The sequence below is a fragment of the Penicillium brevicompactum genome, assembly GCF_028827555.1.
Source record: "Penicillium brevicompactum strain IBT 35665 chromosome Unknown utg000006l_segment0_segment0, whole genome shotgun sequence".
NCBI classification, from domain to species: Eukaryota; Fungi; Ascomycota; class Eurotiomycetes; order Eurotiales; family Aspergillaceae; genus Penicillium; species Penicillium brevicompactum.
The window spans coordinates 1,646,913-1,669,821 of record NW_026623209.1 but is presented as its reverse complement, the minus strand read 5'-3'; the positions used below and the strand labels follow the sequence as shown (position 1 = coordinate 1,669,821).

Below are 22,909 nucleotides of genomic sequence, written 5' to 3'. Positions count from 1 at the left end.
GACAAGCTCTTTGATCCCAGAGCTCATCTGGGTCTTGTCACGTACTACACATCGGTTTGCTACTTTCTCTATACCCCGGTGGATGAGCACCCCTCAGAAGATACCGGATACATATAGTGCACGCTTTTAATGTATGTACATAATAAGACTCTTCAAGGATCTTGTCAAGACGCACCTGTGTAGCATTGAAGCTTAGCTGAGTAGTACCGTTAAGTCCGAGTACCGTCCCCACATCTCGTCATGTTTTATCCGCCGGCGGACGGAACTTCGCAGGTGGCCGTGGACATTCGTAATCTGCATTTATAATCCAAGCCCCTCATTTCGCAATGCTTGTTATGATGGCGTTTTTGTCTTCTCTATAACTTCCACCTCCATCCCACAGTTGTTATTCCATCAGCATCAATGTCTTCCCCAAAGATCATCCTCTACACCAGCCGTCTCTGCCCTTGGGCACACCGTGCTCACATCGCACTCAAGGAGTCAGGCCTTGACTATGAGGAAGTCACTATCGACCTGGGCAAGCCCCGGGAACCGTGGTACCTAGAAGTCAACCCAGTAAGTGATCAAATACCCCCCAAGATATCATCTCCGTCCACAAGACTAACTCTAGCAGCGCGGCCTGGTCCCCAGTATATCCTACAACGGCGAGATAATCACCGAGTCGGGCATTGTCGCGCAGTTCATCGCAGACGCCCACCCATCCCACCTCCTGCCCGCATCGGGCCCGGCCGACAACGCCCTCTACCGCGCCCGCCTCGCCTTCTTTGTGGACGCCTTCTTCAGCAAGGTCCTACCGCACTTCTTCAGCAGTATCAAATCAGCCACTGAAGGTGAGCGCGACGAGGCTGCCGAGCTGCTCGCTGCTGCTGTCGTTAAGGAGATTGAACCCCTGCTGGCGGATACCGAGGGCAAGGGTCCTTTCTTCGGGGGCAGTGACAAGCTCACTCTTGCCGAGGTCCAGTCTGGCTCGTTCTTGCTGCGTATCCTTGGATTCGCCAAGCCCGAACATGGCCTTGTTAGTGCGAAGCTGCCTGAGTTGCTGTCGAAGGCTCCTAGGTTCAAGCGTTGGGCTGATGCTACTGTTGCCCATGACAGTGTTAACTTTATTTGGGATGAGAAGGTTGTCGCTGATAAGATGAGGGCTAAATTTGCGCCCAAGGCTTAGTTTAGTGCTGGCAACTAGTCTCCTAAGTCGGATGAAATCATGAAAATGAAAATGAGACATGAATGAAGTTTTGAATATATGTGTGTCTGGTATATCCATGGATAGAGTAAGCCGCTATCTATAAGCTGCCCAGGTGTCCAGGTAGTGACTAGGTACGGAGTAGATACGCCTGACAGTACCTGGAGCGTCTCCCTCCAATCTTGGAAGCCCACATAGCCTGCGCAATCGTATAGCAATCTATTCCAGACCACAGGGGTTGTCGAGGCCAAGTTTGGGTTCCAGTCAGATTTGAAGATGGACTAAATTGCTGGAATATACTGGGCTTTGAGAACTTCAAAATTCGGAGGCCCAATGTATATAGTGTACGAGGTGGGCCTGATCAAAATAGCCGGCACTGACGTGTCCCATGGTTGGTAGTCGGAGCCCAAAATTAGCCTGCACGTCAAGCCTCGACGTAGCCGCCATGTAGCCTCCATGTACGGAGTAGCCTCACCTCAATGCATTGTGTATGTTATGCAGCGTTGCTAGGGCAGTGCTGTGATCGCTGTTGGCGCCACGACAACTTTTGAAATCCTTTCAAGTACCACAATGGCAATGCAGCCATCACAAAATTTAATCAAATCAATCCCAAGGGACAGCATCGTATATTCCACTAGCTCTGGAGGCTTTGCTCATAGCAATCAAGTAATCCAGGCATCTTTTGTAGCGAACCGGTATTGGGAAGATAATTTACCAAGCAGAGAAAAATCACGTGCAACCACCCCACTAAGGCAACACCTGGGCAGTTCACCCCTCAAACTCCATCTTCCCCGTCTCATCCTCCATTTTTTGCCGCCTTCAATTCTGTAAGTTGCTGGGTCTCATATTGCCTTGGCTTTCCCTGAATAAGAAACCCTTGACAGACTTGTGTTGAGGATCTCACTGACATCGCGTGCTAGCCTAGACAACCCCGTCCTTTTTGCCCCCATCTACATAAGCAAATATGTCTGTATGTATTTACCCCAATCCTGCACCAGACAATATTTCATATGCTGACCTTGGTATCGCATAGCTCGCATCGGGGTGAGTCGTCAGCCCTCGCATTTCCGATATTCGGTTTCCCCTCATTTCCACCGTTGTTGACACTTTCTCTACCTGCAGTGTCCAGATCCAGGATGAGTGTATCACCGCATACCAGGATTTCAGCCGGAGCCACGGCAAGACCAAGTTTATCATCTACAAGATTGCCGACAACAAGAAGGAGGTTGTCGTAGACTACATTGGCAAGGAACAAGACTACGAGTTCTTCCGTGAGCAGCTTGCCAGTGCCAAGGACAGCCTGGACCGCCCCGCTCCCCGCTACGCCGTCTACGACGTCGAGTACGAGCTCCCCGTCGAGGGCAAGCGGTACGATACGACACCCCGGAATCTGACACGCCTTTTGCTGATCTGATTATCCTGCAGCTCCAAGATCATCTTCATCTCCTGGGTTCCCAGCGATACCCCCACTCTCGTGAGTTAGCATGAGGATGTTTCCTTGGACCAATTGACTAACAGGGTGCTTCTCTAGTGGTCTATGATTTACGCCAGCACCCGCGAGGTTCTCAAGAACGCCCTCAACGTCGTCACTTCCATCCACGCCGATGACAAGTCCGATATCGAATGGAAGACAGTCCTGAAGGAGGCCAGCGGTGGTAAGGCATAGATGATGGCACCGGCTGGATCCGGACTGCGCGACTGATAGGGGTGCGCCTCTGACGGCACCGCGGAACGATCAATTCATAATCTTCTCTGCACAACGTTCTCCCATTTCCTTCTTAGTTGCAATGCAAGACCGTTACGACTTGGCCCATGCTGTTCATTTTGCATGGAGCCTTCTGATTCTTGATCTCATTCACCCTTCACCCCCAATCGCTCCCCCTTGTTTTTTTGAGAGCTTTGGATGATGCCCTCAAGGTTGGCGCAGTGAAATATTTGCAGACCTGCAAGGAACCATTGTATGGCGGCATCATTTGACACAACGTGGTACTGGCGAGAAATGTAGAATACCGGGCATCTAGATAACAAATTTAGGTATAGTCGAAGGGCACTGATGCCCAGGCGGCTGAAGAATCCGGTGGGTCAGATTTTAGACCTGGGGAAGAATTGAGGAGCTAGGTAAATGGAGAGGAACAGCCAAGTGATATGGATAATTGTGTACTGACCAAAGTACCAAATATCATGCCATATACTGGGCAAGTGAGAATGATGATGCTCTTTACTGGCAGAAGGATGGGCCGGAGGAGTCCAGGGCCAATCAGAGGCCCGCCAAACCAAATGGCGCTAGTCCCGACCGGAAACTCGCCTTTCCACCTCAAACCACAAGAAACGTCTTCAAGTCCTTCTCCATCCACGATCCCCCTCCACTCTCTCCAAAGCCGTGCCCCAGCGTGCTCTCCGGCTCAAAAATCTCCCCGCCCTCTACTACTCTCCCCAATTGTATCCGCTCTCGACGTGGTGCTACCACCTCCCGCCCGCCGCACAATGTTTCTTCGCACCGTCTCTCGCGCTGTTCCTCGCAGCACCGCGGCCATCCGTGCTGCCCCGGTCGCTCCTGTGAACCTCCTGCAGACCCGCGCTGCCTCCGCCCATGCCATCTCCAACCCCACTCTCGCCAGCATTGAGAAGCGCTGGGAGGGCATGCCCCCTCAGGAGCAGGCCGAGCTGTGGATGCAGCTCCGCGACCGCATGAAGGTTGACTGGCACCAGATGACCCTCCAGGAGAAGAAGGCCGGTACGTGCTGTTCCTAGATGATGCGGTCTCGACATGGAGACGTTCGCATCGTCTGCCCTGCAACTTCCGAGGGTATACCTGTCGGGTTGCCCGGTCGATCATCTCCAATTGGATGATCGTTCTACAATTGATCGATTTCCGCTAACATATCTTCCACCATCACAGCTTACTACATTGCCTTCGGTGCCCACGGTCCCCGTGCCCAGACCCCCAAGGGTGAGGGTCTGCGTATCGTCGGTAAGGTCTCTCAGCTCGTTGCTGCCGCCGTCGCCATCTTCTTCACCGTCCACTACTTCGCTGGCCCCAAGCCCGGTACTATGTCCAAGGAGTGGCAGGAAGCCTCCAACGAATACGCTCTGGTACGCATATGCCCACCCCCAGATTGACAATTCCGATCGGGAGAAGTCTCTGCTCCTAGCTACATCAGATGCTAACCCCCATGATAGCGTGAGAAGATGAACCCCATCCACGGAATCAGCAAGCCTGGTTACGAAGGCAAGGGCTTCGTTCAGAGCCCCCCTGCTCCTGCCGACAAGTCATAGATGTTCCGGTTACCCAACCGGGGATGACTCGATATCCACGCAGAGGCGGCATGACCTTGAGATGGTATCTCCCCCCAAGCTGGCCATGCTGTGACCCTCATGGTCGACTTTGGATATTGAATGGGACCTCTCTTGGTTATGCCGTTTCCTGCTCCTCATTTCTGTCTTTTTTCGCCCGCAAGCATCCGAGAATGCGTGTATTCCGTACTGTGCTATAATCAATGTATCTCCTTTGTAGCCATAGAGAATATTTTTGATTACCCAAGGAATTTTTTTGTAGAAGTGAACCTTTGAAAGTGCAACGTACAAATAATGTAGATACCTCAGGTTTACGAGTGTATAGTGAAGCTATAACATGTGGGTATACCCCTGCGTCCGAGATGGCGTGGTCCCTACGGAGTGATTCGGAACCAGCTCCAAGTGCGGAGAATCCCTGCTTAAGTGGGATACGGTGTAGTTTGGAGGGTGTGAGCTCGATATGAACTTGTTGAATATTTGGTCTAGCTTTAGAATTATAAAAGATGATATTTCAATATCTAAATTAGCTCTACGCTATCCAAATAAGGTGGATGGAGATATCTTCTATACTTTCTAAAACAACCAAGGTTGTCCCGGATTCTGCGGTTGACCCCCCAACACGTCAGAGATTTTCCGAGCTTGCAGCTCTCGGACTAAAGGGCCATTGACCTTCACGGCGTATTTCGTTCCAACGCTTAGGAGTCCAGCTTTGTCTTAGTGATGGTTTAATTTAACTTAATCCGGGGAAAAGAGGGTATTGTCCTCTGTATAAATTCCCAGTGCTTGTCCCTGCACCCGGCCCGCCAAGCCCCGATGTGTGTGCGCGAATTCCCCAACCGTGGAGCTTTGGGCTTACCACGATGGATTGAGATGGGGATAAATGGATTCAAATGAGAGAACCCCTGCAGAGAAGAAGTAATTCCTAAATTATCCATCCCTTGGGGTTCTTAAATGTAGTGTAAAAGGGCAAGTTGTTGCTCGGTTCATCACGGGATCGTCGGCAAAACCGCCCCGGAAAGGCTAAGGGCGACCAGTCCCCGTCCACCAACCTCTTCCCTTCTCTTCTTCCCTCTTTTCCCGTTCCAACCTCACCTCCCTTTCATCCACACCTCGCTCTTCAACACCTCCATCATGTTCAAGAGGTATGCATTTTCGATCATTCCAACCTCGGCTTTTCATCTTCGATCTCGAAACTAATTTTTTCCTTCTCTAGCGGTCTCGCCCGGTCCTTTGGACGGGCTGCTTTCGCCCGGACAACCCCCGTTGCCCGCGCCTTCCAGCCCATCCGCTCCAATGCTCTCCCTGCTCTCACTGCCCGCTTCGCTAGCACCGATGCTGGCTCCTCCGGCAAGGTTCACCAGGTCATTGGTGCCGTCGTTGACGGTACGTGTTGTCGACTCCTGACGGAATGGGCACCTCGCGAAAATCTTTTCCCTGGACCCAATCCATCACCAAAACCATCGCAATCAATTCCAAAATCATCAACAAAACCGTATCTGACTTTCTTCTCGCCATTTTACAGTGAAGTTCACCGGCGACAAGCTCCCTGCCATTTACAACGCCATTGAGACCACCAACAACGGCCAGAAGCTCGTTCTGGAGGTTGCCGTACGTGCCCTGATTGGATGAATCTCCACTTTCGACCAAGCTAACCTTTCGATACAGCAACATCTCGGTGAGAATGTTGTCCGCACCATTGCCATGGACGGTAAGCTACCTCTCCCCCCTTCACCCCTTTCCGGGCCACCGTGTCGTTCTCTTCCCGATCGGGAGACCCACCGAGTGCGCCCCTACCGACATTTTTGGAGCTTCAACTAACGTCACCTCAAGGTACCGAGGGTCTCTCCCGTGGTGTTGCCGCCAACGACACCGGTGCTCCCATCACCATCCCCGTCGGTCCCGCCACCCTGGGCCGTATCATCAACGTCACTGGTGACCCCATTGACGAGCGTGGTCCCGTCAAGGCCTCCAAGTTCGCCCCCATTCACGCCGAGCCCCCTGTGTTCGTCGACCAGTCCACCTCCGCTGAGATTCTCGTCACTGGTATCAAGGTCGTCGACCTCCTCGCCCCCTACGCCCGTGGTGGTAAGATTGGTCTCTTCGGTGGTGCCGGTGTCGGTAAGACCGTGTTCATTCAGGAGCTGATTGTAAGCATTTCCCGCAAAATAAACATGAGACGTGATCCACTAACATTGCTCGCCAGAACAACATTGCTAAGGCTCACGGTGGTTACTCCGTCTTCTGTGGTGTCGGTGAGCGTACCCGTGAGGGTAACGATCTGTACCACGAGATGCAGGAGACTGGTGTCATCCAGCTCGAGGGTGAATCCAAGGTCGCCCTCGTGTTCGGTCAGATGAACGAGCCCCCCGGTGCCCGTGCCCGTGTTGCCCTGACTGGTCTCACCATTGCCGAGTACTTCCGTGATGAGGAGGGTCAGGATGTGCTGCTCTTCATTGACAACATTTTCCGTTTCACCCAGGCCGGTTCCGAGGTGTCTGCCCTTCTGGGTCGTATCCCCTCTGCCGTCGGTTACCAGCCCACCCTGGCTGTTGACATGGGTGTCATGCAGGAGCGTATTACCACCACCCACAAGGGTTCTATCACCTCCGTCCAGGCCGTCTACGTGCCCGCTGACGATCTGACTGATCCCGCCCCCGCTACCACCTTCGCTCACTTGGACGCCACCACTGTGTTGTCTCGTGGTATCTCCGAGTTGGGTATCTACCCCGCTGTCGACCCCCTCGACTCCAAGTCCCGTATGCTCGACCCCCGTATCATCGGTGACGAGCACTACAACACCGCCACCCGTGTCCAGCAGATGCTCCAGGAGTACAAGTCCCTCCAGGATATCATTGCCATTCTCGGTATGGACGAGTTGTCCGAGGCTGACAAGCTCACCGTCGAGCGTGCCCGTAAGCTCCAGCGTTTCCTGTCCCAGCCCTTCGCTGTCGCCCAGGTCTTCACTGGTATCGAGGGTACCCTCGTCGACCTGAAGGACACCATTGCCTCCTTCAAGGCCATCATTGCTGGTGAGGGTGACGACCTGCCCGAGAACGCCTTCTACATGGTTGGTGACATGCAGGCCGCCCGCGCCAAGGGTGAGAAGATCCTGGCTGAGCTCGAGGGCAGCGCCTAAGTGTAATATTGTCATTTGCTAGCTAGCGCCGTCTTAACTTTTCCCTCCTGTTCTCCGGCCCTTTTCTCTCTTCCCGGTGCTTTGGTCATCTCATTTAATTTTCCTTTGTCAGAACCCTTCCTATGTACGCGACAGTTTTTTTTCCCATTTTCCGGCGTGTACATTACCCGATCTAAGTGAGAAGAAAAATGCAACAGAGAGGGATTTGTTTTCATTTCCGTTGCTGTCGCTGTCGCGTCTGTGGATCTGTTCTTTCTAGACTCGCTCCGAAAGGATGAGCAAGGGAAATTCGAATGTGGATTTCTGAGGCTGCGTTGAGCGTGAAGGGACTTGAATGGTTGCGGATGGGTTTACTTCGTCTAATTAGCGTTGATGAGATTCCTTCAAAGCCGGTCTGGAGAGATACCTTACACAACCCTTGGCCGGCGTGTTTCATTATTTTGTGTATTTAGAGTTCAAAACCTGATTCTCGACATCTTTTCCTTTGTGATTTGTGTCTTCTGGTCTGTGTAGTTCTGGTTGTACTCAGTAGTTGTATTTGTAACTCTCGTGGTAACCTGTCGTCTGCCCCAGGACCGACCCCAAGGCACGCACATTGGTATGCAGAACAGATAGCATAAGCGCTTTTACTCCCCGTCACTACTTAGGTATGCATCCATTAATTCACCCATTCCTCACCTTCCTACCTTCCGATTTTAATTTGGTACAGAGGGTAAACGGTCAGTGAACTGACATCTACGACAGTATCGAACAATACAGATAGGCACATAGCCGGTTCAATTAGAAACAAATGCAATCTTTCACGCGAGAATAACAGGACAAGTATAGTAAATATGTGTAACAGCGTCTCGTGACCACCGAATGTCAAAAACTCCACATTTAATGGCTGCTCAGAATGTGCAACATCACAGGGTGTTTTCCAAAGCCAGGACCTAGAAAGCGAGTCAGCAATTGACACAATAAAGCAGCTGAGAAGTTTCAAACTTACCAACGCAGTCCTCGTGGGAATGTAGACCTGCACGAAGTTTGCCCTTCCATTCCACTCAAGATCAGTAGTAAAGAAGCGAGTCTCCTTCACATTTCTCCCGAGTCCACCGAATGCAGTATCATCAGTATCAAGAACAATACGATAAGTACCCGCAACATCAACACCAACACGGTAATCCGTGAAGCTCTGCGTGGGGTTGAAGTTGAAGATCCAAAGCAGACCCGCCCGCTCAAAGACAAGGACCTTGTCGGACTCGTTCTTCAAACTGATGTATGCCTGCGGCGAAGACAACCAGCCGTACTTCTCTTCTGTGAGCTGCATGCCGCGATCGAACTCGTTGAGGAACTTGTAGCGCAGCAGGGGGTCATCTGTGAGGTTGAGCTGGCGACGGGCGTACCAGAAGGAATTTCCGTTGCCTTCGCGGGGGAAGTCGAGCCACTCGGGGTGTCCGAATTCGTTGCCTTCGAAGTTGAGGTAGCCTTCGCCGCCTAGGCCGTGGGTTACTAGGCGGATCATCTTGTGCAGGGCCATGCCGCGCTCGATGACGGGTGTGAATTCGGTCAGTGTGGACATGTGAGTGTACATCTCCTTGTCGCAGAGCCACATCATAAGGGTCTTGTCGCCGACCAGACTGTTGGAGATTAGTTATGGAATGAAACAAGTGGGATATGGTGGACTTACGCTTGATCGTGGCTCTCAGCGTAGGCAATGGTCTTCTCGCCGTGTCGGCGGTTGACAAGAGTGAAGGATAGACTGCCCATGTCCCAGTCGCTGTCTTGGCTTTCTTTCAGAAGCTTGATGTACATGTCTGGGACGGCCATGGCTAGACGGTAATCGAAGCCGACACCACCAAGTGCATGGGGTAGGCACAGCGCAGGCATACCGGAGACGTCCTCGGCGACTGTGATCACATCGGGGTAGAGCTCGTGCAGCATCTCGTTAGCAAGGGTAAGGTATGTAACACCCTCCTCGTCGACAGATGGTCCAAAGTACTCGTGGTAGCCACCGGAGAAACCACTATTGGCATTGTTAGTGAGCAGTACAGAAAGGGTGAATGATTGTTTAACGTACGTTCCGATACCGTGGTGTGTGTAAAGCATACTGGTGACACCATCGAAGCGGTATCCATCGAACTTATACTCCTCCATCCAGAAACGAAGGTTACTCAAGAGGAAACGCAGCACCTCGTGGTTTCCATAATTGAACAGACGGCTGTCCCAAAGCTCATGGCGACCCTTGGCGCCTCCGTGGAAGTAGAGGTGGTCTGTTCCATCGAACTCATTGATACCATCAATGACGTTCTTGGAAGCGTGACTGTGAACCACATCAAGCAGAACAACCAATCCTAGGCTGTGAGCAGTGTCAACAAGCTCCTTCAGATCCTCCGGGGATCCGTAACGGCTGCTCGCCGCGAAGAAGTTGTTGACCTGGTAGCCGAAGCTTGCGTAGTACGCATGCTCCATGATAGCCATCAGCTGAATCGCATTGTATCCCAGATACTTGATGCGGGGCAGCATGTTCTTAGTGAACTCCTTGTATGTGGCGACTTTGGTCTCTGGAGATGAGATACCAACGTGCGCTTCGTAGATGCGCAGACTGGCGGGCTTCTTCGGCCGCTGGTGCTGGAATTTGTAAACGTCTTCCGCGGGCGGGTTCCAGAAGACAGCGTCGTATGCAGGTGAGACTTTGAGATCTTGGACCACGCGCTTGATCCAAGCGGGAAGTCGGTAGATGCGCTCTCCGCTGGGAAGGACCATTGTGATCTGGAAAATCTTTAGCTTGTGAACAGCTAATTCACAGGCAATTCGGACTCACCTTGATTTTGCTGTCGTGGGGAATGGCGACAGCGCCGTCCTTTGCCGGAACCGTTACATCCCAGACTCCAAAGCCGTCTCTCGTCATGGGGTTCGCGGTAGGGTCCCAGTTGTCTACCAGAGTCAATGCAGGCACTTTGAGAATCCACAACTCAAAACATACTGAAATCACCGACTAACGAAGCCTCCCTCGCGTTGGGCGCCCATTCCCGGTATTTAACCTCGCCGCTAGGTTGCGCATGGAGACCGAAGGTTTCGTAGCCCTAGAGATATTAGTTTCTTCGTTCCTGCTCGTGTTTCCGGGTCAATTCACCTTGCTAAACTTGTCCAGTCCTCCCTCATTCTCATTGATATCCTTAGCCCATTTCTCGACGACTTGGTACCTGTGCTTCAGTACGTCGCGATGGGGCTCCAGCCACGGGTCTAGCCCGATAACGCCTGTAGGCAATTAGAACACCATCCAATTACCTAGATACAAGTAACTTACCTGTCCCATCAGTAGGAATTTCAGAAGACATAATTGTGAAGGGGAAGTGTGGAGAGAAGATGGAGAGAGCTGGGGGGGAGGTCCAGATCAAGGAAACCCAGCGGGGTCCCTCAACATGTGACATTGACCCCTCAACGCTTTGTCCTTCTGGTTTTTTAAAATTTGCTGGTACTTTCTCATTTCAACTCTGTTTCTTCTCCTTTCTTTTTTTTCACACATGGCGTATAACGTCGCAGCAGGCAGTAGATAGTAACGCATTTGATCGAGCTTCGGTGGGGATGTGGGGAGCTTCGACGGGAACGGAGCCACTCCCCTTTCTGTTCCTGTCACTTCCCTGTTTTTGGCTATTGGCCGAGTTTTTCTTAGGCTCGTTTTTCTCTTCTTTTCTCTTCTGTTTTGTTCAATCGTGGCTCTGTTGTGTATTTTAAATCAGCCTGGCTATTCTACTCGAATCACAAAAGGTCGATGTTCTCACGGAAATTCCTATCTCGGAGGATTAGTGCCGATCTCACATTCCTAACATCAGGTACACAACCTACATACATCGACCTACATACATCGTTCAATATAGTTCAATGCAGGTACCCTTGGCTCGGCCGAGACGCAAGGCGATGAGAGTTTCAATCCAGTCGGAAATAGCCAGTAATTGAATTTCACAACTCAATACATGGTGTTGACTCTGCCATTGGGAAAATGCCTTTTTAGCGCTCGATGATTCGTATTGGACAATCCTGAACAAAGAAAGAGACGCCATTGTGACTTTGGTAGCTCTTTGTCAAAGTACATAGACATTGTCTAGTAGCTCCATACAATGGGGCGTATAAGTAGCCAGCCAACCTATCATCCAATCCCATCAGATTCGTGAGCTTGCATCCCACCAAGCACCTTCAAAAAATCCAAAGAAGCTAATCATGGAAGGACCAACAGACAAACTACATGATCTGCATTTGAACACAGCTTACATATCCCACCTAGAGCTTTGGAAGACTTTCTGGGTCGATTATCACAACGAATACCCAGTCGAGAACATGACACCGGGGGAGCAGTATACGGTGACATGCCGTGACTTCAAAAGAGGTCTGCGAGCGCAAATCTCATTCCTCCGGGCTGCGGAACTTGACCGCAGCCAAGATGTTCTCTACTTGACTAATATGCAGAGCTTGCTGGGAGTGATCGTGACTGTTGCAAAGCGGATGAACAGAGAGGATTCCGACCATGAAGCTGTGATCAACAGAGGCGTCGACCACTGGGACAAAGATTTCGAGCGCTTATGCGACGAGAGGATCCTGAAGCCCTTGAAAATAGCTTTTATGATCCTTTTGAATGACAGTAACCGGGCCTTGCCATGCGCGGAAGTAGACTTTCAGGTTGCGGGCATCCTTCAGAGGGTTTTGAAAGTTGCTGATATTTTACTCTCCAACGATGAGCTTCCTGCAGACTTTGGGCACATTCATTCTGGATTTCCTCCTGATCATGGGCGTTTTTCGGAGGTGCTACCCTCTGACTACGACACGGTTGAGGAGACTGGTTCTGAGGGGGTTCACAGTCGCCACGAACCCGAGACTTGTGCTTTATCTCTTCATTTGGAAGATAGGTAGAGTCTGACACTAAGAGAGAAGATTACTATCTTACTAAAAGAGAAAGGAGAAGATGCTTTTTATTCTGGACTTTTTTTATTCTTTTATTCTTTTTGATGCTCCGCGCCGAGCCACACATCTTCCCAGTAGACAGTAGATTGCAACCCCAAAGTAAATCAAGTTCCACCTGGGCAAGATCTTCAACTGGATCTGCGCTTTTTTTTCTCTTCATCACTTCACATTCTGCATGAATGACATAATCGCACTCGACAAATCTCCAATTAGTCGACAGGGGGCCAAAAACCCGGGGCATTGCGCCCCGCACAGCCCCCAAACCGACAAACAGATCCCATTCGAATCTCCAAGCCTGTTGCTCGTCCAAAGATCAAATGTACCCAGCATGTCGCTGCGACAACCAGCGACAGGAAACCGGCCACCGGCTGCCCAAATCGCTGCCATCCGACTGCTAGCTGACTCTCTCTACGAAGCGACATGCGGCTCTTTGGCGCTAACGAACCAGGCCCGAAACGAGCTTGGGCTGCTTCTAACTGTCCTGGGAGCAACTGAAACACACGCTTTCTCACTAGGTGCAGATTTGACCCATCTGCCAGTCCTCAGGAAAAGATTACATGGTTGCCACGATGTCCTGTCGGACTTGCAGAAGCTACACCTGCACCCAGATGCATTGGGAGCTCAGAGCCAGATCAGCGATATCCGGGCGCGATTATCTTCTGCGGTCTTTGGTCTTAGTGAGCTCAATACAAACATGATGATGTGTGTTAAGATTTGATCTCCGCTTGTGTTGATTGGACCTGATTTTAACTATGTTGCAGATCATCTCAGAAACACATCAACAATGCGGTGAATAGCATTGCCGATGATGCTCGCATAGGTGTGCTTGAGCCATCGGTTGTGTCCGATGCTTTAAGGAGAGATTCACAAGTCGAGGCGGATGAAGCGTGGCTAAAACTGCAGGACAGATTGGCCGAGGCTGGCATCTCTTCTGAACTGGCAGATCAGAACCGAGACTCAATCATTTTGAACCTCCGAGGGGTAGTTGAGAAAGATGAACTACTACGTACTACCGAGAAGGCTGCCTCGCTACATAAGACTCCCGAGAATACAGAGCCAGCAGCTAAATCCAAGCAATCTTCGAGCCTAAATGACCTGGACGATGATGATCTGCTGGCTGATGAACCAGATGGGCTTCCATTTCTGCCTCTACCCCCAATTGGATTCTCATATTCAGCCTCATATTCAAATCAAACAAGGTCATCCTTCATAAGAGATCAACCTTTGGCAATCGAAGAATTTCCAATACCAGTCGCAATGGAAAACGATCCAGTCGATACCGCCAAGTGCCTACAGAAAGAATGCCTACCAGTGGAAAACTTCCCCATCCCAGTTACGAAGGAAATTCTCCTATCAGACCGAAACACACCAGACAACAACCTACCCATACCCGTGATAGTAACGAGCACGAAACCCAAGAACGACCTAGATCCCACAGTCCTCAAAGTTGCACTCCGAACCAAAAAGACCAACCGCCTCAGTCGACTCCGCTGGCAAATGACCAGTTCCAAAGAAACATTCATCAACCACATCAAACAAGGCCAGAATGAAAATGTCCAGCATCTCCTCTCCAAAGGCGCAGACGTCAACGTTCAAAACGAACTCGGCCAAACAGCTCTTATGGTCGCCGCCTCGTTCGGCCATGAGCACATCACCCGCACCCTACTGGAATACGGCGCAGAAATTCATGCCTGTTGTCAAGCAGGACAGACAGCGCTAAACGTTGCCGCGATACGAGGGTACGAGCGTGTTGTGCGCATGCTTGTGGCCTCGGGCGCGAGAGTCGATGAAGGCAAAGATATCGGCAAACTTGCACTTGCACAGGCAGCCGCGTACGGCCAAGATCGGATCGTGCAGTTCATACTTGATTCTGGGGCGGATGTGGATGCTTTTGGGGGGAACGACGAGACGGCGCTGGGGCTTGCTGCTGTTAATGGTAATATGAAGGTTGCGAGGATGTTGCTTGATCATGGAGCGAGGGTTAATCATCAGCGGTCGCATTGGCAGTTGCCGTTGTTTAAGGCTGTGAAGGCGAACTGTGTGGAGATGGTGAGGCTGCTGGTGCAGCGTGGGGCGGATCCGACGTTGAAGAAGGGGAAGTTTGATACTTCGCTGGACTATGCTAGGAAGACGCAGAGGACGGAGATATTGAGGGTTTTTGCCGATTATGGGTTTCGGCCAGTTAGCACTGCTCCGTATCAGTATTTCTGATATGTTTGCTTTTTTTAATGCAGCATTTAGCGGGTTATTTGGTCGGGTTTACGCGTTCTCGAAGAAGGCATTAATGTTTGTACGAGATTTGGATCTATGACTTCATACTCCGTAAAAGCATGGGCCTTGGGCGTGGGTGTGGGGAGATTTCCAAGGTTGAGATAGTACTCCGTATCAAACATTCCCTTGATTCTCCACCAGACACTTGAACAGATAGTTCACAAACTCGCAAGAAATTGCCATATGCGATTGGGGGCCAAATATCCCGTTAAGATAGGCACACAGCCTTGTGCTCAGCCTTTTGCAATCTTAAAATGCGCCCCCGAAGGGGCCAAAAACTAGCGTGGAAACTTTGTTTGCTTGAAATTACAACCCTTTACAGGTATTATGTAGGATCTCAATGTTGATTTTTATTTTTGTAGAGCTGTCTTGGAGGGATAGTACTCCGTACGGCATATGAACAATAGAGTATCGTGAGATGGAAGTACGAGCCATATTCCACTTTGAGGTTATCATATGCACAATGAACCTTGGAAATGGCCTGGAAGCCTCAAAAGATTAGCCTCGCCAATGTGTAATGTATTGTAAAAATCAAGTAGACTGTGGGGTTTCTAAGGGTTCTTGGAGGCACTGCTGCCTCCACTCTATTTTTATCGGTCTTGACATTTAAACCGCCTTCGCCCTACCCAAAATTCGCATTCAAGTACTCTAATAGTATATCTCTAACAAGATCATGTCTGCATACCCCGAGATCCCCCATACTACGAGTATGTCCCACGTCCCGAGACCCCTTGGTTCCTGCAGCCAGCTAACCCTCCCCAGCGCCCGCTCCAGTTTACAGTGAAGCTCCCGAGCTCATTCACCCTACCCCAATCCACCAGGGCGCCAGTCAAGCCCCAGCCCCAATCTCACCAGAACCTACCGGCCAGTCTCAACCAGACATGCAGAACCAACCTCCCTTCGCCAATCGGGAAACGCAATACCCATTCCAACCCGATTCCGTTGGCGAGGTCCCACGCTACGACACGAACCCTGCATCACCCCGCGAAAAGGACTACCCAAACCAGCCCCAGGGCCAGCCACAGCAATTCTACACGCCGTCGGGTCACCCGAGTGGGTACATGACTGCCGTGCCTCTGCACGCCGTCCAGTCTGCGCCATGCCCCGTTGATTGCCCGGTTTGCGGACAGCGCGAAATGACGCGCACGAACCCAGTCTCTGGTGGAACTACACAGTATGTTGAGGTCCTGATGATATATTTACGCGCGCTAACGTTGACTTAGTGGCTGGGCTGCGATCCTTTGCTTCTGCTGCTGCCTTGGATGTATTCCCTACCTGATGTCCTCGCTCAAGGATGTCGAGCATTCCTGTGGCAAGTGTGGTGCCAAGCTTGCGACTTGGCACAACAGCGGGCGTGTGCAGGTTATGCAGAATGGGCCTAGGAAATAGGCTGTGCGATGGGCTGAGTTTGTTTGTTTGTTTTTTGTTTCAGGATACCACTTTTGTTTGCGCTTTACTATATGAGCTCTGGTCTGTATATGCGACCGGTTGGAAATGAATATAATGTGTTTCTATGTGTTTTGATGTATGACCGTGACCTCCAGCGTTGGAACAGATGACCTGCCAAGAGGCTCAAACCTTGTGCCCGATCCGGTCACTTGACGTCGATACTTTCTGACGTCGCGGACTTGGACATTCCTCAGCTGTAGTCAACACTAGGCAACGATAGACAACACTTCGAGATGCTACGCTTCATCGTGACAGCGACAGCAGTATTAACTACTTCCTCTGCGATCTACTTCTATATAGCCCACCAGAGGCTTTCAAAGGGGATCAGCCACACTACTCAGCTGGGAACACTCCCCAAACCAACCGAGATAGAATCCATCCCAGCGTGTGTGTCTACTCCACAATACTTCACCGTTTACGACAAATGCTCAAAGTCCGTTCCACGAGCTTCTCTCCCAAATGAGTCCTCGGAAATCCTGTTCACCCGTCTGCTGCGCCGCAATATGACCGTCTTCTCGCGGTTCCCGCAAGCACTCATGTTGGCGATGGTGAGCGAGACACCCGAGCAGAAGGAGAGCTTTAAGACTTCACATATCGAAGCGCTTGACTTCAAGGAAGGCGATCTGGTCTGCGGGGCTTATCAGGTTAAACTTCGCAGGAAGCACAAGGTTGAATTGGAGATCAAAACGCAGGGGATGGATTTTGCTGAAGGCAGATTGGTGATAAGCTTAGGAGAAATTGAGCAAGACGGAGAGAATTTGATGGTATTCAGTAGTGAGACAGCTATGTGGAGGAGGGCGGAGGAAAAGCGGAGGATGCCTTTGGAAAGAGTCGGTCTTAGATGGATGCACGAGACTGCTGCTTGGTGGTTACTTGGCTCCGGTGTGAAGTACTTGATGGATTTGGAATGATTCTTCTCTACTCTCTTTGTGATGATGATTTATTGAGGTATAATGATATCTTTGACTGGGATATATACGACCATGTTGTTGGGCCACATAACAAAAGCTATATGCCCTGAAAGGAATCGTTCCTTTCTTCAAGATATAGCCTTTGTCTGCTCAGCCCATATGGCATCAATAATGCCCTTAATGCAACGCCCTTTGAAGTTATTCAGAGAACAAGTGACGCTTTGTTCATTGACTCGGATCTTTGTCCTCGCGCGGAGACTCCCTCAAATCTCAAATCCAGTCTCTATGTCTCTATATAAGTCCCGTTCCTGCCTCCATTCAATATTACACCATCAACATTTCACAGCTGATAAAGACCACAGACTCAAAGTTATACCCCAGTCAAGATGTGCCACCATACTTACCACCACTACCCCTCCTGCGGGCACATCTCCAACTGGAGTATGACCAGCTGCCAGGAGTATACCAACAAGCTCCTTCTGGCGGGCCCAGAGCACAGCGCTCCATGCGAGGTCGTCCACAGCTCCCACGATATTCTCCAGTCAACCCAGCCGCCCATGTGCGTACAGTGCGAGTCTAATTGGGTATACAGCATCACGCATGGCGAGATGCAAGAGCCCATCGAGAGCCAGATCCAGTCAGGATACATGATCGAGATCAATGCACGCATGGTGAGTACTTTCGACACAGATTCCAAGGGTGATGCCGACGATAGGGACGTAAGAAGCACCGACCACAGCGACAATGGTCCGGTCTTGCTACGTGCTATTGGCGGTGGCGATGGAGACTTAGGGAGTTCTGGTCACAGCGACAATGGTCAGGATTTCCTAAGTGCTATCGCATGCGACGAGGACGCAAATTGTTCGGACCATAGTGACAATGAGCAGGTTTTCTCGAGCGCTATCCATGGTTTGGGTATTTGCGAGGATTGTTCGAAGCGGGCGTCTTGGACGTTCGATTTCGCTTCGAATTCGGACCTGGAGTTTGTGCCTGTCAACAATGTGGAGTCCTGCGAGGACTCAGCGTATTCTGAAGACCAGAGTGTCTACTACTATAGCTTCTATGACGACAGTGTTTCAAGCGACGAGGAAGACGAAGACGAAGACGAAGACGAAGAAGCTTCGTGTAGATCTTGGGATGGAGAGGAGGAGGCTTCAAACCCCTATCTGTGCCCGGACATGGACTGGGACAGTTTGAACGTCGAAACATTCGGTCACCACTCAAGCAACCATCTTGCAGAGATTGAGATTGCGCAGGCTGAACCGGAGGAAGCTCAGACCACAGAAATACGCGATCATCTTCTGCAAGATGAGATCCCTGCAAAGACCCAGAACTGCGAGGACGATCCCCTGGACGATCTTTTAGAAATTCGACTCATCAGCATCCAGGAACGGATTCAAGCGACCGTTCGCCGACGCATAGAGGAGGAAAACGAAAAACAACAACGGCAAGTGAACATTTCCAGGCTTCTCGACGCTGCCCTTCTAGAAAAAGACAAGAACGATCGGCGCGAACGTGAGGCCGCGCAGGGAATTGAAGAGGACCCACACCTCTGGGACACCGAGTCAATGGAACAATTCCCAGCGGGGCCCTTCGAAATCTACGAAGACGCCAGCGATATTTCTCCACGCAGCCCGGTAAAGACTAATTCGAGATCAGGATCCCTGGGACCGCAACCCAGAATGCACATTTACCAGGGAACCATGTTCGCCGCTAGCGAAGCACAAGCACACCAGAAGGGCCTCCGGGAGATCCGACCATACTTGGACCACGCAGGTGAGTGGGAAGGGCAGATGCGCGCATTTTCCGCAGATGACGCAAATGAAATGGGTCTGCTGGACCCAGTCCATTTGCGCGGGTGCTGCGATGAGCGCCCGGCCGAAAGGCACGCTTATTGGGGACTGATGCACGCAGAATCAGAGCACGAGGCCGAGACGAGACATTTGGAAAATATCCAGCGCGTACCTGGCTTCAATAATCAGTTCTACGGCACTATTCAGGCGGAGAACCTGGCGCACGCTAGAGAAATGGGCGTTTCGAATCCGCAACATCTTTGGGGCTGTTGTAAGGATGGCTTGGTGGATATGCCACTCGCAGTGAAACACCGCTACAATGGGGTGATGAGTGCAATCTCCCAAGAGGATGTCGAAAATAGGGGGTTGCTGGACGCGCAGCCTGTATCTGGGGATGGTGATTATTATGGAGGACTTTATTATGGACATGTAGTGGTGGACTGCGAATTAGAGGCCTGGATTATGGGGCTGAGGAAGATTGAGCACGATGACGGCTGTTGTGCCGCGGCAGAAGCCGAGGCAGAAGCTGGGGTGGCTGAAGCTGAAGCTGGAGCTGAAGCTGGAGCTGACGTTGGGTTAGATGTGGATGCGCTGCTCCCGAACGCGCTTTACACGTTTTACGGGTACATGTTTGCAGACACGGAACAGGATCTCGTCGACCGGGGACTTCAAAGCGCGCTTTTGGTGCCGGGATACACGCAGAAATACTCAGGCAATCTTCAAGCGGGTTCAGCAGAAGAAGCTAACGCGATGGGGTTGATTGGAGCTTCGCGTATCGAGTGGAGTGGAGACCTGTTGTAGTTGCCTACAGGGGTAGGGATTTCAGATTAATTACCGATCTGCCACCTTTCCAAGGTTCAGATTGATGCATGAAGCATTTTGCTTTTCTTATATATTTCTTTTGTCTGACAATTGCATTCTGATGAACTCAAAAATCTATCTTTGAACGCGGATTCGCTGTAAAACAATAGTTGCTTCACGATATGCCCCTAGACTCCATTCGGTGATTGGTTGACCTACTTTTTGGGGTCAATAGTTGCAGGATTGATCTTGAAAGTGACGAGAGTGATAGACTATTATATTTACACCTTGACTATGAGATTTTGTCTTACGCCTGAAAATGTGACATGGATTGAGAGGGGGAGACGAGGGGTGAAGATTTTCAATTTCTTCAAGGTTGGAAACTTGGAAGCTTGCAAGATCAGTACGGAGTATAAAAATGATAGCTCATATTCCGAGGTTTTGGGCACGAACTATACCACACGAGGGCGAAGTATAGAAATTATAGTATAATTATAGCCGGACTACACGTCAGTCAAACATGCCAGTCCATAAGGTACCCCGTGGTGAAAAGTATCGTATCAATTGCACTTCAATGTGATGTCAACTTCACCAAATTTGTCATTTTATTGTCGGTTTTCAGCGGATTACCTGCCCTATGCAGTGAAGATCGCCTTCTTCCTCACGGAAAACAACCGTACCCAGAAACTTTTGAGAAATCGATAGTGTCAACGGAATTCAATAGAGGCTCGGGAGGGTTCCCCTGCCAAGAGATCTTAATCTCAAACCCCGTCTGATCCGCCAATCATCACAACTTCTCCCAACTGACAAATACCGCAGCGCGCGCAAGCTCCGCCATTGTGAACCAAGCAGCTCTCCGATCGGGTGGTTGCAGACCCACCGCAATGTCCCAAACGGCAGAGCGATGGAGTCGCGCTGGGGTCGCACTGGAGTCTGACTGGATACGCTGCCATCGCGACGGGGCGTGCAATGGACCACTCCTTGGGCACCAAACTGGTAACTTCAGCCATGATCTTCACATCCTGAAGCCAAAAAAGTTGGAGGGATCCACTTCCTCGTGCTGGAGCGCATGTGCTCCCCGTAAATCCCGGGTGTGATTTCCACTTGGTGATTCTCACTTAAAAGGATCGAGGACCCGAAGATCTGGGCCCCTTAAGCGCTATCCAACTTCACTCACTTTCCTTAAGCACTCCCATTTTTACCATGGGTTCAGAATTCGGTGCCACCGCCGAGTCCAAGGCCCAGATTGACCTGGGCCCGGTGACCATCTGGTGGGCCGTCTGGGCATGCCTGTGGACGTCCGTCGTCGTCGCCGGCATGACCTATCTCATCATCAACCGCAATATGCCTACACTGCGTATTCGGGGTCTCGGTCTATCACTCACTTCGATCGTGATCCTACACTTATATTGGATCCCCACCCAATTCGGTACTATGCTTGGCCCAGTCTTGCCTGGAGACTGTGGCTACTGGCTCATGGGCACCTTGCTGCCTTGCGGCATTGCCCTCTTCCATGGTTCTAACACTCGCTTCCTCCACGTCGCTAATCAGCAAAAGAAGTTTGCCGTGGACGGTAAACGCTTCGTCGACACCTCTCCTGTCGCCCCCAAGACCGGCTTGCTCGGCCGTTTCCAACGTTCCAAGTATACCAGCAAGATCATCTTCTTCGTCGGCGTCGGAATGTTCGCCCAGGTCTTCCTCACCGTCCTGATGTGGCTTATCTCTCGCAAGTACCACAGCTCCTGGGGTATTCCCGGAACCGAGGTTACCGGAACTCCTATGGAAATTTTGACCGCACAGGGTGCTGGATGGGAATGGTGGCCGAGTGTCTTCTGGCAGTTCTTCTGGTCCTGGCTCGTCGCCCCCATCGTTCTCTGGAAGTCCCGCAACATCCACGACACTCACGGCTGGCGCATTCAAACCATCGGCTGCGCTATCGCCGGTCTTCATGCCACCCCGATGTGGCTGATCGGTCTCTACGTTCCCGCCATGGCCCCCGTCAACAAGGTCTGGGTCCCTCCTCAGTGGATCTGCCTTTCGATAATGATCATTGAAATCTTCACTGTCCTGCTTCCCTGCTGGGAGGTCATGCGCCACCAGAACCTCCGCCAAGAGACCCTCGACTCCATCGCTCGCTGGGAATTGAAGGTCAAGTCCACCGGCTCCGAGGAGAAGTCCATCCACTCCGAATCCACCATGGTCGCCTCCATGGTCTCCGGCTGGAAATCAAACAGCTCCACCACCACCTTCAACTCCCGCGACAGCATCCTGACGATGGGTGCTCTCGAGCACGTTCTCGAGCGCAACCCCGCCCCTCTCCAGGAGTTCTCTGCTCTGCGCGAGTTCTCTGGTGAGAACATCGTCTTCCTCACCAGTGTCGCCGAATGGCGCAACAAGCTGCCCGCCGCCATGAAGGACCGCGCCGCTATGAGCGAGAAGAACAACCGCGACATTGTTCGCAACGCCTTCAACCGCGCCCTGCACATCTACGCCGAGTTCATCAGTGTGCGTCACGCCGAGTTCCCCGTCAACATCTCCCACCAGGAGTTGAAGAAGCTGGAGGATATCTTCGAGAAGCCCACGCGTCTGATCTACGGCGAGGAGCGCGAGTGCGACCCTACCAGTCCCTTCGACAAATTCACATTCGACATGCCCCCTTCCCCTACCTCGGTCAACTCCGAGCAGACCATGCAGTCCGCCATGGCTCGTGATCTCCGGGACTGCGTCCAGTACTGGGGAGACATCCCCGCGGAGTTCGAAGCTTCTATCTTCGACGCCGCCGAGGCGAGTATCAAGTATCTCGTGCTCACCAATACCTGGCCCAAGTTCATCAAGGACCGCCGAGGCTCGGTCGAATCGATCGATACCCTCAAGGGTATGGATGTCTAACTGGCTCTCTGAGCGCCATGTGTAAATGAGTATAAGTCGTTCTGATGGGTCGGGCCTTTTGTATACTTTCGCTGTTTTTCATTTTCTTTCTTTCTTCTGACTTTTGGGTACTCCTTACGGATTCCAAGAGTCTGTACATACTAATTGACCATTTCATTGGTCTTCATATCCGGGATACCCTCACACAACATGTTTCATATTGATATCACTATAAAAATCACTTTCTCCAGGAGACCTCCTCGAG

General features: G+C 51.3%; 12 protein-coding genes across 12 annotated transcripts; 10 read left to right on the top strand and 2 right to left on the bottom strand.

The window, feature by feature from the left end:
• Positions 1–402: 402 nt before the first annotated feature.
• N7506_008822 (glutathione S-transferase family protein) lies at positions 403–1,165 on the top strand (the record flags this gene model as incomplete). The annotated part of the gene is made up of 2 exons (XM_056958115.1): positions 403–555; positions 614–1,165. 2 exons carry the CDS (start codon positions 403–405, stop codon positions 1,163–1,165), a joined length of 705 nt encoding a protein of 234 aa, XP_056807505.1.
• A 982-nt stretch (positions 1,166–2,147) lies between these two features.
• N7506_008821 (actin-binding ADF family protein) lies at positions 2,148–2,849 on the top strand (the record flags this gene model as incomplete). Its single annotated transcript, XM_056958114.1, has 5 exons — positions 2,148–2,153; positions 2,217–2,227; positions 2,306–2,551; positions 2,609–2,657; positions 2,715–2,849. The coding sequence occupies 5 exons, from the start codon at positions 2,148–2,150 to the stop codon at positions 2,847–2,849; spliced, it is 447 nt and encodes a 148-aa protein (XP_056807504.1).
• Positions 2,850–3,460: 611 nt separating this feature from the next.
• On the top strand, positions 3,461–4,459 carry N7506_008820 (cytochrome c oxidase subunit IV family protein; the record flags this gene model as incomplete). Its single annotated transcript, XM_056958113.1, has 3 exons — positions 3,461–3,917; positions 4,083–4,276; positions 4,364–4,459. The coding sequence occupies 3 exons, from the start codon at positions 3,461–3,463 to the stop codon at positions 4,457–4,459; spliced, it is 747 nt and encodes a 248-aa protein (XP_056807503.1).
• A 1,149-nt stretch (positions 4,460–5,608) lies between these two features.
• N7506_008819 (F1F0 ATP synthase subunit beta) lies at positions 5,609–7,613 on the top strand (the record flags this gene model as incomplete). Its single annotated transcript, XM_056958112.1, has 6 exons — positions 5,609–5,619; positions 5,691–5,860; positions 6,000–6,085; positions 6,143–6,185; positions 6,308–6,624; positions 6,681–7,613. The coding sequence occupies 6 exons, from the start codon at positions 5,609–5,611 to the stop codon at positions 7,611–7,613; spliced, it is 1,560 nt and encodes a 519-aa protein (XP_056807502.1).
• A 905-nt stretch (positions 7,614–8,518) lies between these two features.
• Positions 8,519–10,933, bottom strand: N7506_008818 (1,4-alpha-glucan branching enzyme GLC3; the record flags this gene model as incomplete). Its single annotated transcript, XM_056958111.1, has 8 exons — positions 8,519–8,545; positions 8,602–9,232; positions 9,283–9,618; positions 9,673–10,364; positions 10,417–10,529; positions 10,579–10,678; positions 10,729–10,853; positions 10,903–10,933. 8 exons carry the CDS (start codon positions 10,931–10,933, stop codon positions 8,519–8,521), a joined length of 2,055 nt encoding a protein of 684 aa, XP_056807501.1.
• Positions 10,934–11,813: 880 nt separating this feature from the next.
• Positions 11,814–12,500, top strand: N7506_008817 (uncharacterized protein; the record flags this gene model as incomplete). Its single annotated transcript, XM_056958110.1, has 1 exon — positions 11,814–12,500. One exon carries the CDS (start codon positions 11,814–11,816, stop codon positions 12,498–12,500), a length of 687 nt encoding a protein of 228 aa, XP_056807500.1.
• Positions 12,501–12,879: 379 nt separating this feature from the next.
• On the top strand, positions 12,880–14,762 carry N7506_008816 (ankyrin repeat domain-containing protein; the record flags this gene model as incomplete). The annotated part of the gene is made up of 2 exons (XM_056958109.1): positions 12,880–13,253; positions 13,313–14,762. 2 exons carry the CDS (start codon positions 12,880–12,882, stop codon positions 14,760–14,762), a joined length of 1,824 nt encoding a protein of 607 aa, XP_056807499.1.
• A 733-nt stretch (positions 14,763–15,495) lies between these two features.
• Positions 15,496–16,211, top strand: N7506_008815 (LITAF-like zinc ribbon domain-containing protein; the record flags this gene model as incomplete). The annotated part of the gene is made up of 3 exons (XM_056958108.1): positions 15,496–15,529; positions 15,585–15,996; positions 16,046–16,211. 3 exons carry the CDS (start codon positions 15,496–15,498, stop codon positions 16,209–16,211), a joined length of 612 nt encoding a protein of 203 aa, XP_056807498.1.
• Positions 16,212–16,504: 293 nt separating this feature from the next.
• Positions 16,505–17,182, top strand: N7506_008814 (uncharacterized protein; the record flags this gene model as incomplete). Its single annotated transcript, XM_056958107.1, has 1 exon — positions 16,505–17,182. The coding sequence occupies one exon, from the start codon at positions 16,505–16,507 to the stop codon at positions 17,180–17,182; it is 678 nt and encodes a 225-aa protein (XP_056807497.1).
• A 386-nt stretch (positions 17,183–17,568) lies between these two features.
• On the top strand, positions 17,569–19,776 carry N7506_008813 (uncharacterized protein; the record flags this gene model as incomplete). Its single annotated transcript, XM_056958106.1, has 1 exon — positions 17,569–19,776. One exon carries the CDS (start codon positions 17,569–17,571, stop codon positions 19,774–19,776), a length of 2,208 nt encoding a protein of 735 aa, XP_056807496.1.
• Positions 19,777–20,563: 787 nt separating this feature from the next.
• Positions 20,564–20,786, bottom strand: N7506_008812 (uncharacterized protein; the record flags this gene model as incomplete). Its single annotated transcript, XM_056958105.1, is given in 2 exon segments — positions 20,564–20,702; positions 20,722–20,786. 2 exon segments carry the CDS (start codon positions 20,784–20,786, stop codon positions 20,564–20,566), a joined length of 204 nt encoding a protein of 67 aa, XP_056807495.1.
• A 193-nt stretch (positions 20,787–20,979) lies between these two features.
• Positions 20,980–22,665, top strand: N7506_008811 (uncharacterized protein; the record flags this gene model as incomplete). The annotated part of the gene is made up of 1 exon (XM_056958104.1): positions 20,980–22,665. One exon carries the CDS (start codon positions 20,980–20,982, stop codon positions 22,663–22,665), a length of 1,686 nt encoding a protein of 561 aa, XP_056807494.1.
• Positions 22,666–22,909: the final 244 nt, after the last annotated feature.